A 17,266-nucleotide genomic window follows, 5' to 3' on the forward strand; every position below is an offset into this window, starting at 1 on the left:
CAAAACCAAACTTCATCCAAGTTGAACAAAAATAAACGTTAAAAATGGTGATGGGAAACCGAAATCTGTCCGAGAACCAGGCAACCTTTTATCCTCCTTCTTTAAATCCGGCATACATGGGCGCTCATCCGCCAATTAAAGTCGGAGGTTCATCCTACGAAGGGGGAACAGTCAGCTACTTCCAAAGTTACAGAAACGAGACTCTGTCCAGGTTTTCGGTGAGCCTTTACACTTATGACGATTCAACGAATACGACGATTGACAAACCTAATGAATCAATGTTCCAAGAAAGATGCCACCTTACGAATGGGGACTGCAAAGCACCCCTTACAGTCCAAGACCGGATTTAGTTGCTGCCGCGAAAGTTCGTGACTACAACAGGTCCTTGTCGGTCCCACGAAATAACATCACAACGATTGATGCAGGACGCATGCGGGAAATCGATGATCTGTACAAGGTGAGACAGTCTTGAAAAATACATACTTTTCAGGGCGTTCAATTTGAAGGACTGAAAGGTAAATCAATGGCGAAGTTTAACAGCCAAAAAACGCAGACACTTAACTCGAAGATTTATAGGCTTGGTACCACGTTCGTCTCCGAGCTGTTCAGGATTTATGAATTTCTTTCTTCAGGGCGTGCAAATGCATCGTCAACAGTACAAGGACCATACAGGATCCCTCCACCCGTTGAGCTTCTTCAAAGCGGACGAGTATCCGTTCCAGTGTTCCCCGACATTGGTACCCACCTACTTTTCCAAGCATCCGGAAACCTACACGGAGTACAAGCGACCTCCCGTCCTTCCTCTGACCTTTGAGAGGGCGACCAAGACCCCGTACATGCCCGAATTCGCCTTCCCGGGAATTTATTCTCCCGGCAACTGTATCGCCTACAAACGCTAATCTTTGATTGTTCACGAGAGAAGTCGATTCTTCGAGACAATTTGCAATCTCTAAGGGATAGGAAGTCGCATGCTTCGACAGGGTAAAGAAATTTTTACATCGTTCTTGAAATAATTTAATACACTTATGATAAAATAATTTTCATCCAAAAGCCAATCGCGCAATCAGAGATTTTGTAACGAATTACCCTGACTAGAATATGATTTTGATCCACTAACTGTTGCAATATTCGATGTACTTTCTACGGCAATTGAACGGTAATTACGAACTAAAACTGTTTAATCAATAAAACTTCGGTACATTTCATTCCGTGTGTTAGTCATGGCGTTCGCTGACACGCAGGAATTCAAACCACGGTGCTCTCGTAGAATTCCGTTCCAACTGATAGGCTTGTTTCGTAATTATACCCACGACAGTATGCTTTCCTCGTAGCTAAGGCATGAATCTGAACGTGAGCGTGAATTCTGGCATCCTGGAAACGATGTGTACGAACTCTTGAGGCGCAATACTTCCGGTATGGTCCATGTCCATCTCTTGAAGCACCTATAAAAAGTACGGGGAAAAAGCCCCCTGAATATATCGAAATTCTTTTACAGTTTAATCGTGAATTATACGGCGCGATAAATCTTGGAAGGAAACTAAACTGCAATTAATTATGTCACAAAGGGATAATCGATGCAGATACATGCACATATTTTTAGATTTTGGTATACATACTGCAGCTGTATGTACTCACCGCTTGGGCAATGTACTCGGAACTTGGCCGATCAATTCGAGGCTCGCTGTTCTCGTTTAAACCAGTTAATCTCTCTATAGATTCGATCAAATCATCAAGCGACAGCTGATTATCGCCATCGAAGTCTGAAAGAGTACGGAAATCATTCGGTTTTTGAAAAAGGTTAAAGTTGAAAAAAATCTTCAATGCACGAATACCACATGACAAATTTTCCATTGAGACTGATGTACTATAAATATTAAATACATCGATTAAGATCGCTTTGACGACAATGATCATTACCGAAAATTCGAAATGCCCAAGCGGCTCGGACCTCCTCAGGGCAGTTTTCCGAAAGTGCAGAACACAAGTCGAGAGTGTCCTCGAAGCTAAAATGACCGTCTTGTTCCGAAGAGAAAACCCTCATGATTGAATCGCGGAAAGGATTATGCTGAAAATGTGATAAATAGAAGATCAAATGAACAATGGCTTGTTGTCGGCAAATAAAACCAATATACGTAGCTGAATATTTCCTACCCGTATCGCTGGAAAAATCTTGACAATATGTTCGACAGGGAATCTGTGTTTAAAATCTTCATTCAATTCTTCCGGTCCCAAAGTTTTGAAGAGCTTGTAAATGCTGAAAATAAGACATTTTCTTTATTCCAGTATTCCAATATTGACGAGAACGCGATTTCGACTTACTGCATGATTTCGGCTTTCGTTAAAAAAGTCAGCTGGCAATACTCCTCCAACTTTTCCTGGGTAATTTGTTTTGTACTAACTGAGCTCCCCATGATTCCAGATTTCTGAGGATTAATCGAACCTCAAATTAGCCACCATTAACGTTTAACAGTCTCCACCCTCTCGGACAAAGGTTGATAATATTCGAAACCCAGCTATAATTTCTTCACTTACTTGTTAATTTTTCAAAGTCTGTTCCGAGCAGATAATTTAGACGAACTTTTCCCCCGTTTCGGGCAATCAATTGTCATGCGTCACCTGGTAATACAATTGTTAAAATACCACCTTATCATTTTAACTTCCGATTTATCTCGCCGCGGTGAGCGTCAAAAGGTTATTTTTTCATCGTTGTTGAAAACTTATTGTAAAACGAAACCTCAACAATTTTCTCCATTTTAACATGCGATTCGAGCCGATAACAGATCTAATATTTTATACCATTTGATCATTCCATTCTCTGCAATGATTGCAAAGAAATTGCGAGAAAGAAAAAATTCACAAGTACAGTAATCTACGCGATTTTTTCAGCACGTTCGCGTCCGCACCTCCACCTTATGACGCAACACGTTATGACGTATTTGTATGTGTATCGGAGCAATAAGGCACGCTATTGACACGAGTATATTTATACATTGCAACGCGTGTGATACAGACCTTGCTGTTGGAAAATATGCTCGATGTCTCCCATAAAAATGTCTACACACTGCCGGACAATATGCGCAACAAGCCTTAGTCAGTCGAGAGAGCGAGATATCGGATTGGTGTGACAACATTTATCTTGAAAGGAAACACACGAACACGTACGTTTGCACACATCCTCGCTGATTCGTAATCTACGTGGTTTTTACTCCCGAGTACGTGCGTCAAATACGCGAGGTGTTTCACCTGCGTGTTTTTTACTTTGGCTTTTATCCAATCGAACCACGGGCTCCGCAGTGTCTGATAAGACCTTATCGCGACGGCGTGTTCATATCTGATGAGCGAGATTGCAAGTGTGTTTTACTCTGACTCACCGGCGATTCATTCGCTCGATTTGAATAACACTCACAATCCGTTTCCCGGTTTGTCTTCGTCTATTGACCGAACGCCACCAGTTTATAAAGAGGATAAAAGTCGAGGCCGTGAAGCATGCTGCAGACTCTGGCTACGAGCCGTGACGCAAGTGCCTCTGTAGCTCGGCTTGTACCCAAGTTTTTCGTGAAAAAGTTACTCGAGTAGTTGTATTATAAAATAATTGAAAGACCGCTCGAAACGAGTATCGGATTAATTTGCATTGAAAAGGTCACTTTACGGAGCCGAGGAATATCATTCCGAAATTGCCTGTTTGGCTGAAATGCCCGAGGCTTACCTGGAAATCGTATGAACGCGGTATTTGATCATTCGACCGCACGGCCACTTGAAATAATTATTAGTAACCGAATACAGAGAATTTTCCACTAGACGGCAAATGCGTTTACAGCCTGCACAAATCGCCGCGGGAGTTTGAATTAATTTATCAACAACCAGGGATTATTGGGATTTCAATCAAATGCTAATAACTTATAAATTTATGCGGAAGTTAATAGCGGGAAAGTTAGAAACCACACCCGGTCCAATCAGTCGGGTAATTAATTCACCGCATCCGGTTAATTACTTTTGCATAAAAATTTTAGCATTCAATATGTGAGAGGTTTTCGCTGTTGGAAATAATTGCGAAAATTCTATCAATGAACTAACATATAGAGGTGGAAACGACAACAAGAAAAATAAAAATAAAAATTGAGAGCTCGATCATCGCGAAAGCGGAAAAACTCTACGGACCAACAAAGTCGATAAGCCGTTCCGATTTGCGATATCGCTTCGCTGCGGAACGGCGGCATTTGTGGAAACCATGCAGGGTACCAGAGAGACCAGAACCATAGAGGGTGATGTATCGATGTGTCAACGGCAAGTATATGTCATGGCACGTCTATTGCATCCCATCGAACCACTGCTCGGTTTGGTTTGTGACCTGTGAACCGTTTCAACGGCTGGCAGATGTAGATCGAGAGCTTTTTTCGAGTTTTTTTTTTTTTTTTGTTTTACCTGCGATAATAGTAATACTCTCGCACTTTCCATCGGCCCTTAGTTATATTTCATTCTTCAACGTAAACCGATTAATTCATTAACGGCATCGATTGGAGTCCTGCAATCGTGAAATGAGCACGATTTAAGTGTGATTGAAGGGCGTGAATGACCGTAAACCAAAATCTATAAACATATGACGGTGGTGGGAAAATGTTTCGGTCTACAGTGTATTGCTCGTCAAAATACTCTTCGCAAAATTGAAACGCGTATTCGCGTATTACAGCTTGGAAGAAGTTGGCGAAACGTTACGGCTATACTTTCACCGTAATACTACAGGGTGAACTCCTTGTCCGAGAATCCTTACAAACCCGGTCGCGATATTTCGCGTTGTGTAGTATATTGTGGATGTTAGCGCCTGATAGTTCCGTATCTAACTTTCCTGGCCTTTCAGTTCTTCTCCAGGTTATACGGTACGAATATGTCCATTTACTATCGCGCGTATATGCATATCTGTATACACGTATACATGAATGTATGCGGGTACGTATGTGAATGGGAGGAAGCCAAGCCGGTACATTTACTCGCGTCCCGTCGATTTTGCAGCGCAGCCTCAGGAGTCTTTGAATCGTGTTCATCTACCGTGTACTTGACCACCAAGTGCCCTCTCTGGTCATCCCCCGAGGCCTTGAACAAACACCGATACGAAGGGAGCGTAGATGTCAGTAGAGCCGTTAGTGTGTTGAAGGGTCCGAAAGTGGATATTCGGAAAGAAGCGTTCGTTGTTGTGGGCACAAGAAATTTTTATTCATCACTTTGATCTCAACGCGATGATGTTATTGCATAAAATTCTTGGATTTCCGGGTTTCAAAGGTATTCGACGAACGGTACGCGATGTGAACGCGTTTACTTTTACCAACGCCTTGCGATTCGAGGCAAAATCTCATGGTTTCTTAGTACCGTCTAATTATACTTCAAAAGGGTGGATAATCTGATATAACAAGACTGCGTTACGGAAGAATTTCCTTGAGGTATACAAATTACGGTGAAAAATAATCCCCTTCAATTTCACGGTATACGTATACAATCCCCTTAATTAAAGACAAGAGATTTTTAAGGTATTTACAGCTCGTCAATTAAGCTGGAGTCTCCTACCTTAAATTTTCATGTTAATTGATATTATATCAAGTCAATCGTGTGATGAAATCATCCTAGTTGACTGAATATATACGTAATGTAAATATACATGCGTAATGTATAATCATTATTATTATAGGAAATAGATGGAAATTACAAAATTAACCCGTTTCAGACTGAATTTGATTTTGTTTAATTAGGTGGGTAAAATCAGTTGCTGCCCAGTATATTACTTCGATAGTTTGAAACTCGAGATCCACCATTTCAATAGCTTTTGCTAATTAAGAGCTAAACAAATTCCAGCAAATCTCTAGAACTCTGGAGAGATCCTCGACGGAGCTACAAGTCAGTTTATTAAATATATTCCACCAATATGATGGTTATTGCAAATATTTTCATCGTTTCGGGCTTAAAGGTGAAGTTTACTCAAGCTTAGGTACACGCTATATTTTCAAGAACCCGTCTCACGTTAAATAATGTAGCTATAAAAAAAATTTCATCCGACTCGAGATTGTCGTTAACTTTACTCGAATTTTAACGCGCTTGGATAAGAAATCAACACGGCCAGTTTTCTCCTAATTTTCCGACGCCAAATATTTTGTGCCAACTCTCGTCGTACCTGATAAAAGTTGTAATTTTTTGTCAGGAAAGAAGAGACGAAAAGGCTCTGGAACAATGATCGTGCCTTGTTATACGAGGATTTCAAACAGCACGATTCATTAGAGCGAGAAATCTGTACCGGAACGACGTGCAGGGCATCTCGCCTCGTCCCGAGGGACCTGGACTCCTGCCGGGCGAAGAGTCATCCTGCGTCAACCAACCGAGAGATAAGACTTCACGGAGAAGCGTGCACGTAGGTACATATTCCTCGACCTCGAATCACCCGGCAGGCTTCAAAGTAGCCGCCACATTACCAAATGAGGCTCGGTGCAAACGCGGATCGAGATTATCTCCGTGAGCAAGTCGTGCAACTTGAGGATGGAACACCGCCGACTGTCACGAAACGGACGAACAAAACGTCGCTTCAGGGTTATCTTCCTTCCGCAACCCGCCGACTCTCGTCTAGTGTTAAGTTTCGCCTGATGGGTGCGACGTACCCGCTTCACCCCGATATTGATGAATGAGAATTAATTATTAAACGTGTTGGAATCGGGTTGCAGGCTAGTTTCAATACCTCTACCCACTCCGCGACGAATGTGCGCCAATCAATGTGGGAGAGCCAATTTACGGTCAGCTTTTACGTCGATCATATACCGCTTTCGAGTGTCCATCGATGTTGTACCTACTAGAGTTTTCGCTACCCGTAATCAAAACAAGTATTCGTATCGTTTTTGATAATAGAGGCCAGTAGCTTTGACCTATGTGTTTTAAATTTATTGGGTTTTTTCACATTTACGAAGACCTGCGAGGCAGGTGAAATAAAAAGGACACGACTGGAATAATTTTAAAACGGAACATTTTTCGTTCCTCACAGCTCAATTTCAGCGCAACCATCAGCCTTTCTCCGTGTTAAATAATTGCCATCTGTCAATTAGATTTGTCAGTAACGGACGTTACAAATTATATTAACTGCGGTGCACTGCCGCTGGAGTTGGAAATCGCTCTCGAACGACCGACGGTGACTTTGGATCCCCTGCTCCGGTAGCATGCACGCCGTAGTCTGAACAGGGAGAATATTCACTCGAATACAGATATACCGCTCGCATGTCAGCGTATCGCCTAAATCAACTTTTGTCGTCCTCGTTCGTCCGACCCTATTTTATCTCTTGGACACCGGAGACGACCAAGTGTGATCTAACTTAGTTTTGTGAATTTTTCATCAAGTCTGCACACGGCCTCTTCGCCCATCGCGAGAGCGGGATGAAAAAAAGTAAATAACAAAAGTCCCTAAATAAGGGTCGAAGGTATTTAGAACGGAAAGGCAACTCTGCACGATCATTCGATCTGAGCAAGTGTGATAAATTAAACGCTCGATCCTCTTTTTGCCGAACCGCCGAATCTTGTTACCGTTTAATTAGTCTTCATAATCGTCTACATTTTTGCCCGTAGCAGCGTGGTCGTGGTGGATCGGCTCAAGTGCCATTAAAATATTACGTCGCGCTGTTTTTACCGCACATTTTGACGTGATGTGACGTACTTTGTTCTTGAACCTCCCCCCCCCCCCCTTGCGTAAAATTGAAAATTTAATAATAATATAATATTGCGGGTAATGTTGATTGTCCGATCAAAAAACAAATAAATATGCATATAAGAGAGCGTGACAATGAGAGTGTATCCCACCCTCCCTGAGAACGCGGAGTAATATTTGAATGGTTCATTATTGTTGGTAATGCGCGATGAGAGGTTTAAAATAGTTATCTAAGAACCTCTTTGACCACTTTGTTTCATAAAAATTTCAGGACGCTGAAACGTTACTTGAGTTACACTGTTACAACGTTAATTAGATATCGTCTCACTTAACGGGTGCTGATCTGAGATACCTACATAATTTTATTACGCGTTAGGATCACCTGTTGCAAATATGAAAAATACAAGAAGGAAATGAATATTCAAGGGACACAGATTCGGGATGAATTAATTACGTTTATTGATTATACATAGGTATACATAAATTCACTGAGTCAACGCATCGATATAATATACGGGGTATTCCATGCCAACTCGACCTGCAGCCAACCCTCACTAGCTCCGATTTTGCTTGAACATTAATGCAGTGTTTCGGGGACCGGAAAAGTAACCCCTGAATTGTTTCAGATTTTTTTGACCACTGGTCAGAATGTTGTCTTATTAACGAAAAATATGTGAGTACCTACCTGAACTAAATATCTGCGGTAGTAAGTTATATCTTAAAAGAGAAATTATCAAAATCAAAATAATTATTCATTTGTTTGGTAAATAAAAAAAAATGACAGGTATGCGTATAATTACGTATACGAACATGATGTTCGATCTATCACATAATAAATATCTTTCATCCGCATGGTAAAACAATTTTTATGAACGTTCTGAGAAATTATGCACCTACCTGAGTTTATGGAATACTCGATTAACTGTGAACCATTTTACATTGTAACTTCTGAACCAAATATCTCTCCATGTTTGGCAAGGTCTCGACAGTTTTGCGAAAAAAAAATGCATCAAAACTCGAAAAAAATCGCGAATAATATTTCCTTCCAATTCACGCCATTGCGAAGAATTTTTTTATTGATGATTTTTTCGCACGACCGACGGATGTGGGGATATAAATTCGTATGAAAATAAGACAACTTTATAACCAGTGGTAAAAAAAATCTGAAATAATTCAGGGGTTACCTTTTCGACCCACGAAATAATATATTAAAATTGAAGGCAAATCGGGGATGGTGAGGGTTAGCGGTAGGTCGAGTTGGCACGGAATGCTCCATACATACTGGCTTTTGGCAACGCAATAAATTAATTAGCTACACCTTTGCAAGCTATTGAACACTCAATTGACATCTAGAATTAGATTCATGTTTTGGCCCGCTGAAATACTGTCTGTTGCGAAAGAGACTAATTTGATCACACATTTCGTCGATTATTATTACTAATACACGGACTAACACATACATATTACATATATGAATATAGAAATATTTTAGAAAAGTATGAACACATATGTATTCGGAATTGAGTATCATGTATAAAAGGGAACGTAGATTTATACTTGTATGAATTCATACCGTCAATATTTTAAAGTTGTATTCAACCGATGATGCCATTTTATTTAGGTACCGGTGAATTTTCTACAACTTTGAGATCAGTTTTCGCAACTCTCGTCGGAGTATTTTCCCTGACGGACTCTTTGGAATTTCTTCAATGAACCGGACACCGCCTCTCAGCCACTTTGACGGTGATACTTGTCCTGTGGAAGAAAAAAATACTCATCAAATGACGAGGAATAATTAATGCCGAAATTAAACCGAGCTACGGAACTACTTGACCTTATGATATTTCCCAAAAGCGTTCAAGGAAAATAGAGGTATTCATGTTTCGAAATAAAATACGAAACTGTTCATAACAACTCAATTCTCGTTTTTAATCGATCATTAATTTATTACGCTTATCATATTACCATCGACGAACTTTCGAATTTCTTCAGCCGAAACCTGAGCTCCAGGCTGTCGAGCAACAAAGGCGAGCGGCAGTTCCCCGGAGTTCTCATCCGGGATGCCGATAACGGCGGCATCCTTGACCGCGGGGTGCTTAAGCAGAATGGCCTCAAGCTCGGCCGGCGGTACCTGAAAGGCCTTGTACTTGATCAGCTCCTTGAGGCGATCGACGACGAAGATGTAGCCGTCCTCGTCGTAGTAGCCGATGTCGCCGGTGTGAAGCCATCCGTCCTTGTCTATTATCTCTGCCGTGGCCTTGGGGTCACCGCAGTATCCCATCATGACGAGATCCCCGGCGATGCAGATCTCGCCCTGTTCCCGGGGACCGAGAACCTTGGAAGTCTCGACGTCGACAACCTTGCACAAAGTGTCGGGTGATATGATTCCCGCGCTTCCGCTCTTGTTCTTCGTCTTTGGACTCAGGGACACTATCACCGTGGTCTCGGTCATGCCGTAACCCTGACGGATGCAGGGGACGCCGAGACGTCGCATCACGGCCGTTTGAATCTGTGGGGGAAATGAGCAACGCGTAAGTTTCATACCGAGTTGGTATTTTCAACCGAGTGCGTTAATCGTGTAACCTCCTCGGAGAGCGGAGCCGCGCCGCAAATGATCTCTTGAATGCTGCTCAAGTCGAATTTAGCGACGATCGGATGCTTGGCGAGGAACACCATGATCGGCGGTACCAGCGGGACGATCGCCACCTTGTGAGTTTGTATGGCGCTGAGGAAGACCAGAGGGTCGAACTCGCTCATCACGATGGCCTTTCCTCTGGTGGCTATCAGCCCGAGAACCAGTGAGAAACCGTAACCGTGAAAATATGGTAAAAGCCCGAGTAGCGGACGGTCTGGATTCAGGTTCACGAAGTCCGGATTCCTGAAAGTTGGAATTTCGGTATCTACATTCACTCGTCGCGTTTGCTATTACCGCTACCCTATATACCTATACGTATATCTTCGCCCCGGTGCTCTCGGTCTAGTTACTTGATTACGTGACCCTATTGCTGCGCCCTGACTATTACAGGGCGTACATTCCGATTGCCGCGTTTGTCGGCTAAGTGCTCTCGTCGACCCGGCAAATGCCTAGCACCGTCACGCGTGCGAGGGAACATCTTTTCAAGCCAACAAAAACATTCCCGCAAAAACTTAAACCTGGTACGAACTCACTTGAAATGTTGGACCAGAGTCAGGAGGTTGTGATGAGACAGCATGACGCCTTTTGCCAATCCAGTGGTGCCACTGGAGCACAAAATGACAGCGGCCTGCTTCTTGTAGCCCTGAAGCTCGACGCAACTGAAGCTGTCAAGTTCCAAGACTGGCTCAGTCTCGGCAAGGATGTCCGCTAGGGTGGGAATACCCGAGGAATCGGCATCCGAAGAGAGTTGAATGACCAGCGGCTTCGGATTCATCTCGTCGATTATTTCCAGCACGAGCTTCTCCGATCGAGGTGACACGAAGATTATGCTCGGCTTTGAGATACTCAGAGCGTGCAACAGCTCGGCTGTGTATAGCGGAGGTACAAGCTTAGAAGGACAAGATCAGCGGCGAATTCAGAAAATTCGTCCCGTCAACGACGGAACTGAAAATCAGTCTCGGTACGTAAGTATTGAATATACCTTTCGAATAAGTTGGGTTCAGGGGAGCTATCGCTGCGCCCAAGTAAAGCGAAGCCAGTGTAGGAATGACCAGATTCAATCGGTTCTCGCTTGAAATAGCGACGTGATCACCGCTCTTAAGCCCTCGTTTACGTAGACTCTCGCACAAACGAATGCTCTGCTCTAATATCTCGTTGTATTTGAGCGTCTCTCCCGTGACAGCGTCGACCTGTTTTATATCAGTGTTGAAATTAGGTGAATCGATTGAGAAGTTCGTACACGAAGGGAAAGGAGTTCTTGAACCAACAAAATAGATTTTGTTGGATGCCATTCTCTTCAATCTAGTATCCGTTGTTTGTTCGAAATACGATGACTTCAATTCAACAATTTCGATTTGGTTGATTTGTCAAAATGATTTAGTCAAGCGAATTCCTTGATTCAACAAAAGCCTTTCTCGTCGCGATCGAGTGAAGTATCGATTCGGGTGAATCTCTTGATGTATTTCCGAAATTGAGTTAAGTAAATATCGTTTCATTTGAAGTTTGTGTGTTGTTCCTTCAAGACGCATGTTCGTTGTCAGAAATAATTAGGTACTTCAAATAAAATAGGGATATGAATCTAGCCAACAAAAAATTTACATCGATTGAACGCCATACTTTGTTGATCTAACCGGAGCTTGTTTGGCGTAACTGGTTCAATCAGTTGCACTAATTTGTTTACGAGGTAAAAGGAACACCACTTGCTTTGAAACAAGTAGATAATATATCCATCGTAAACATCAGTATACTAGTACTACAAACAACCACTAGGCGGTGAACATTCCCGCTTCGAAAGTAGCCTCAGAGATAGTTATAAGACCCGGTAGTCAGCTAGGAAGATAGATACAGTCAACGTAAGACAAATTTGTCATCAGATCTATCATCAACGAAGAAAGTTTCGAGTCGCCGAAATTGATATTGGCTACAAATAAGCAAAAACTATCGCACATGTTCGATTCGCAAGTATTTCGCCCGACAAAAGTGTTTTGTTGAATCAAGTAAGTATTATGTTCGCCACATTTGACTATAGCATTTAGTTGAATCAAACGAATATCACTTGACTCAAATAATCCTTTCCGTTCGTGTAGAAGGCAAGAAATTATTCTGACAACTTGTGATTGAATTTTTCGACGCAATTCTGTCGGAATTATAAAAATGCGGTTAAATTTTGTTTATCATACTTTGACAAGTGTTATTCACAACGGGGGCAAGCTTTAATAGAAAAGATGGAAAAGTCCAGCGAGCAGACGGAGTAAACTGGGAAACCGACATATTGATCGATCCGTTCGTCCGCGGAACTGTTTTTGAATAGCGTTCATTAAAACGTAAAGTACCATTCATCGTTGATTCATCGAACGGAAGGCGTCTCGATTTTATATTGTCGATCGTTTATCAGTCACTTGTCGTCGGACGAGGCTCTGATCACTTTTTATTACCACAAAACAGGCTACTTGAGCGTTCAAAAAATTTGTGAGGCAAGGTTTATTAGAATCGTATAATGATAATTGTAACAATAATATTAACTATTATACGTACTTGTGCAACGCTTGTTCCATTGTTGCGTAGACAGTTCAGCATGTACTGCCCAAGAGACATTCGAGGCGTTGGAGTTTTCGGAATGATGCTGCTTATCACCTTTTCATTATCCGCTGACATCTTGTACTTGTAAGTTTATTCTGACTTTTCCTCTTATTACAGTTTGTTATTTTCGATCATCCCATTCACTCTTCTCATTAACTGGAAACGGTCCTCCTACAAAAATAAACACGAGTTGTAACTGAATATGCTGTTTAAACGATACGGCTGACAACAATTTATTCGCGATTCATTAATGCTATTTATTTTCATTGTCAGCTCTCATTAGCGATGTTATGAAAAAAAAAAAAAATACATGTTGTTCGATTCAAAAAACGTATTGTTGAGCTTAACGTAGCTTTGGCGCCTCCGTCTAGAAAAAAAAATTACGATGGTTCCGTACGACGTCCTTCTCAAACGATACAATCTTGATCTTGTTGATCTACAATCTTGTTATTTTTATGTTGGTGTAGTTGTAAAATTTGCTGTAGGTATAAATGAAATTGAGGAGTCGAATCTGCACCGATATACCTATAAGTACCAAGCGATTCTTCACTCTTCGTCAATTTTTTATATACCACATACGTATAATCTACATACAATGTACACACAATGATATCATTGCAGTAACAGCAAACGTACTCCTAAAGTTTGTCGGTGAGTTAGACTCGAGAGTTTATGGGGAACTCGGGGACGAGGCGTGTAGTAACGAGGATGAAACGTAATTTTGGGGTTATTTGAAGTCGGAGGTCGCGAGACTCGAGTCAAACTCGAGTGAGGAGACGCTCAATGTCTCGACGTACTCTAACAATACTCCAGACATTTGCCCGTTGTAAATTTCTGCCTCATTGCAGTCGGCTTCATAGACGCTAAGGCATCTGTGTTCTATAGCCAGCTATCGTGACACCTGAAATCTAGTGCCATTTACGCGTTATAGTGAAACGTTTCTATCTCTACACCGATGACATAAGCAGCGCTAATTGTAACGTGCGAATTCGGTGTTCAATCTTCAACATTTTAGCGTGTAACATATAATAGGGAAATGAACTTTACGGTCTATCTCGAGATACGTCGAAGACTCGTTGAAAGGGCGAATAAGAGAGAATAAATATTCTGCCTGTGCGTGTGTGTTTTTGTTTTTTAATCAAATCGGCTCAATCAAAATGCACGAAATTACAAAGCTATAATCCAAAAATGTAGATTTCCTTTATTTCAAGACGCTCCGAGCATAGTAATATATCAATTATTGAATCTTTTCTGATTTCCGCGAATTTCCTTGATTGCAACTAATTAATTAATCAGGTCATGCAATGAGTGCGGTTCGATTACCAAACTATTCCACTCTGCTATGGAACAGGAACGTGCTGAGATTTTTAAGCCAATTACATTACTCGACGGTGGCATCGAGCAGATAGTTATTCGACGTTGAAATTTGGCCTGAATAAAATTATGTACTCATAATATGCGTCGGATGCGCTTGATGTGTCACTGACATGTTTAATTTTTTAGAAATTTCGGTACGCTGATTCGGATTAAAACTTTGCAACGCGTGATTTGGTGGAAAAAAATCAACTCAATGCAACCAGGTGAAAACTGGTTGACTGTATTTTTTCGCGTGCGGATAGTAGAACAAATATATTATTGATTAAGTTTGATTAATTTGTGTGACACGGGTAATTTGAAACTCCAAAAATTACGATTTGCCTCCATTAAACTAAAAAACTTAGTTTATCCGGTGATAAAATGGCGCTGAAAACCAAGCTCTGACGTCATGAGGACATTTTTCAATACTTGCAAGGTCGACTCGCCTCGGTTTTATAACGCGCGGTGTTACAACATGTTCTCTGTATTTCGATAACACAGATAAAAGCAAGCTATCACTGGAGGTTATCGTACTAATTGGATGAATTTCAATTATACAATCCTCGGTTTCGAACGCGAAATTGAACTCGTCGCCGTTTTCACTGTCGTTTATTATTTATAAGACATTGTTACAACAGATCGTCGTAGTTATATGTAAGAATTCTTTACGATTTTGAGAAACTTTCCGGATCATTTAAAGTGTACGATCGATCGTGTAAAGCGAGCTAAGCGTATAATATTGCGAAAATTTATGGGTTTCACGGTGTCTGCCTTGATCGATCGTGCGATTTCCGGGATTTGGTAAACGATGAAACGTCGGTGTAATGCCGGAGTATTTATTTGCGCCGTGCGTGCCTGTTTCTTGGCGATACGATTCTAATGCAAAGACACTTACGATAAGCAACAGGCGCTGGCAACCAGCTGCGCTCACTTTGTATAACTACAGAGTGTACGAAGAACAATCAGCCGCTCTAGTACGGCAGTCGCCTTGGCTCTCGATACGCCGCGTATATTCGCCCCTCTCCAGTTTCGCCGACGTCTTGACGAATCCGATATCGTTTTAACGATGAGTCTAATACCCAGTTTTCGACACACAATCAGCGATCAACTCGTCGCGGCATAAATCCGCTCTAAAAATTCAAGTAAGCTTACTACCGAAACTGTGACGTTTTCATAAATTTTTCGCGAATTTGACAAGACCTGGAAATGGATTACATTACACGAAGCATTCGCTGACGATAGAGAAAGAAAATTTGAATTTTTTTTTCGTAGAGTATATTAACGCGAGGTGCGAGTGTGAAATATACCTATATATGTATATATACATATATATGTATATGCATTTTTTTTCTTTTTATATTTGACAAATATACGATTGAAAACATTGAGATTCATGCGTGTAGAAAACAACAGGCATGGAGAGCGGCGGTCTCCAAAATGCGAACCTGTTTGCACTGTAATTTACGGCATACCATTATTTTCAACACGGTGCAATAAATATTGGTTTTCCAAAAGCCGCTAGTGTTTATCACGCGCGTTCGCGCTCGTCTTCATTCTTCGTAAAATTGCCGGTTCGTTTTCCCTAGCTAAGGCTAATTCGCAAACGTACTGCGCAGGGGCTTCTCATTCACTCCGTTTTCAGTTTATTCAATCAATAAACCCTATAGGAAAATCTACAGCAAAATTTCGTTCAAAATTTGTAACGGTAAAAATTCATAACGACTCAAAAGTAATCAATTCAACGACTCAAGATTTCGAACGAGTTCTAACTGATTGCGTCAAATGTAGCCGAGACTGTATTCGACGACGACGGACCCCAGACACTTTCGAAAATTGTAAAAATTGGGTGTTTTCAAAATTCGGAATAATTTGCAACGCAATTAAAATCTTTGGTGTGGATTAAAAAATTTTTTTTTCTAATCTCTTTAAAATCAAAGGGACAAAAGTAAGACTAGATATAATTTTACAGCCGCGATCGATGTACGATAACCATACACTAGTCAGTGCAATGCGATGCAACAAGGCTGCATATTATGCAACAGAATACGCAACAACGGGGATGTCGAATAATTTGACGTCATGGTTCTGGGCGAGCGATGATCGTGTTGTAATTGGTCTAGCTATGCATTGCGGCTTGGTGTAACTGATACAGAACGCGGCACGCGCACGGGGTTCAAATATCGCGGATTCGTGCAAGCATATGTGGAGCAAATGGAGGGGGTTGAAAGGGGGTAGGGGCAGCCAACACTTGGCCGATTCCGCGGTGCTGGTTACCCATAGTCTCCCATACCATCCCATGCCCGGAACGCCGAGCATAAATTGTATCGGTTTACACGACCGCAAACATTTGTAGCTTCGGGTCCACGATGTCCCCTCGGGTACCCACCGCTGTCCGCTACTGTCCACCACTGACAGCCAGCCCGGTGCATCGGCCAGATAATTAGTAGCCATTGACAACGACACGGCTGCATTCGAACCATAATCGTTATCATTTCTCTGGGAAACTGCAGCAACTGCAGGGGCGAAAGTCGAGCCGCGATCACTCGCCGCGGATCATTCGGCTTCGCGATACAGGCAACCGTATGATTTTATATATTTAGGGAGATCAACCGATTATACTTGATAATAGTTGATTTGCAACTTTGAACGTGTCGGAACTTGTTTTTTTAACGTATTTCTTCATTAATTTGAACGGTACCTATAATAGTAATTATTTTAAGACAATCGTTATTGCATGTTGGGCTCATTTACTGTGGTACTTTCATTTCGGCACGATTAACGATCTTCACCCGGATTAATTCGTCATCTTTGAAAACAGTATTTTTTGCAATAATAGTGACAAGTGATCAGTGAAATTCCGACGTATGAACAACAATCTTATACAACCACGCGAGTGTTTGAAAAATCATTTCAAAATATCGCGCCTCTTTCCGCGTCAATTGTCATAAATGAAAAACCAATTATCGGAGCTAATTGAATTTCCGTGAAAAATGAAAAGGAATATTCGAACTATGGACTATATGTTGACA

The 17,266-nt window shown here is 41.6% G+C and overlaps 4 protein-coding genes across 6 annotated transcripts in view; 2 read left to right on the forward strand and 2 right to left on the reverse strand.

Moving 5' to 3' along the window:
- Positions 1-44: 44 nt before the first annotated feature.
- Positions 45-1,205, forward strand: LOC107223314 (protein FAM166C-like). The gene is made up of 3 exons (XM_015662962.2): positions 45-218; positions 293-457; positions 633-1,205. The coding sequence occupies exons 1-3, from the start codon at positions 45-47 to the stop codon at positions 897-899; spliced, it is 606 nt and encodes a 201-aa protein (XP_015518448.1). The 3' UTR covers positions 900-1,205.
- On the reverse strand, positions 1,002-3,443 carry LOC107223310 (calcium and integrin-binding protein 1). Its single transcript, XM_015662957.2, has 7 exons — positions 3,013-3,443; positions 2,533-2,616; positions 2,320-2,423; positions 2,152-2,254; positions 1,918-2,065; positions 1,636-1,760; positions 1,002-1,442 (listed from the first exon to the last, which is right to left on the reverse strand). The coding sequence occupies exons 3-7, from the start codon at positions 2,409-2,411 to the stop codon at positions 1,332-1,334; spliced, it is 579 nt and encodes a 192-aa protein (XP_015518443.1). The 5' UTR covers positions 2,412-2,423; positions 2,533-2,616; positions 3,013-3,443; the 3' UTR covers positions 1,002-1,331.
- Positions 3,444-8,101: 4,658 nt separating this feature from the next.
- The window catches only part of LOC107223319 (4-coumarate--CoA ligase 1), a 73,815-nt gene continuing 64,650 nt past the window's right edge, over positions 8,102-17,266 (reverse strand). Inside the window, exons 1-7 of one of the 2 annotated variants that reach the window (XM_015662967.2) lie at positions 15,133-15,200; positions 12,837-13,052; positions 11,284-11,491; positions 10,835-11,168; positions 10,250-10,544; positions 9,632-10,175; positions 8,102-9,421 (exon numbers count right to left, since the gene is read on the reverse strand). In XM_015662967.2, coding sequence (XP_015518453.2) covers positions 9,303-9,421; positions 9,632-10,175; positions 10,250-10,544; positions 10,835-11,168; positions 11,284-11,491; positions 12,837-12,956 — 1,620 coding nt within the window. In that variant the 5' untranslated portion in view covers positions 12,957-13,052; positions 15,133-15,200 and the 3' untranslated portion in view covers positions 8,102-9,302. Of the gene's footprint in view, positions 9,422-9,631; positions 10,176-10,249; positions 10,545-10,834; positions 11,169-11,283; positions 11,492-12,836; positions 13,053-15,132; positions 15,201-17,266 lie in introns of those variants that run through there. The other variant, XM_046746631.1, reaches the window with a different exon arrangement.
- LOC107223320 (lachesin-like) overlaps positions 11,164-17,266 on the forward strand; it is a 99,551-nt gene continuing 93,448 nt past the window's right edge. The window contains exon 1 of one of the 2 annotated variants that reach the window (XM_046746647.1): positions 11,164-11,262. The gene's annotated coding sequence lies outside the window, so the exon portion shown is untranslated. Of the gene's footprint in view, positions 11,263-15,267; positions 15,380-17,266 lie in introns of those variants that run through there. The other variant, XM_046746641.1, reaches the window with a different exon arrangement.

Source organism: Neodiprion lecontei, chromosome 1, assembly GCF_021901455.1.
Source record: "Neodiprion lecontei isolate iyNeoLeco1 chromosome 1, iyNeoLeco1.1, whole genome shotgun sequence".
In the NCBI taxonomy this organism is placed as follows: domain Eukaryota; kingdom Metazoa; phylum Arthropoda; class Insecta; order Hymenoptera; family Diprionidae; genus Neodiprion; species Neodiprion lecontei.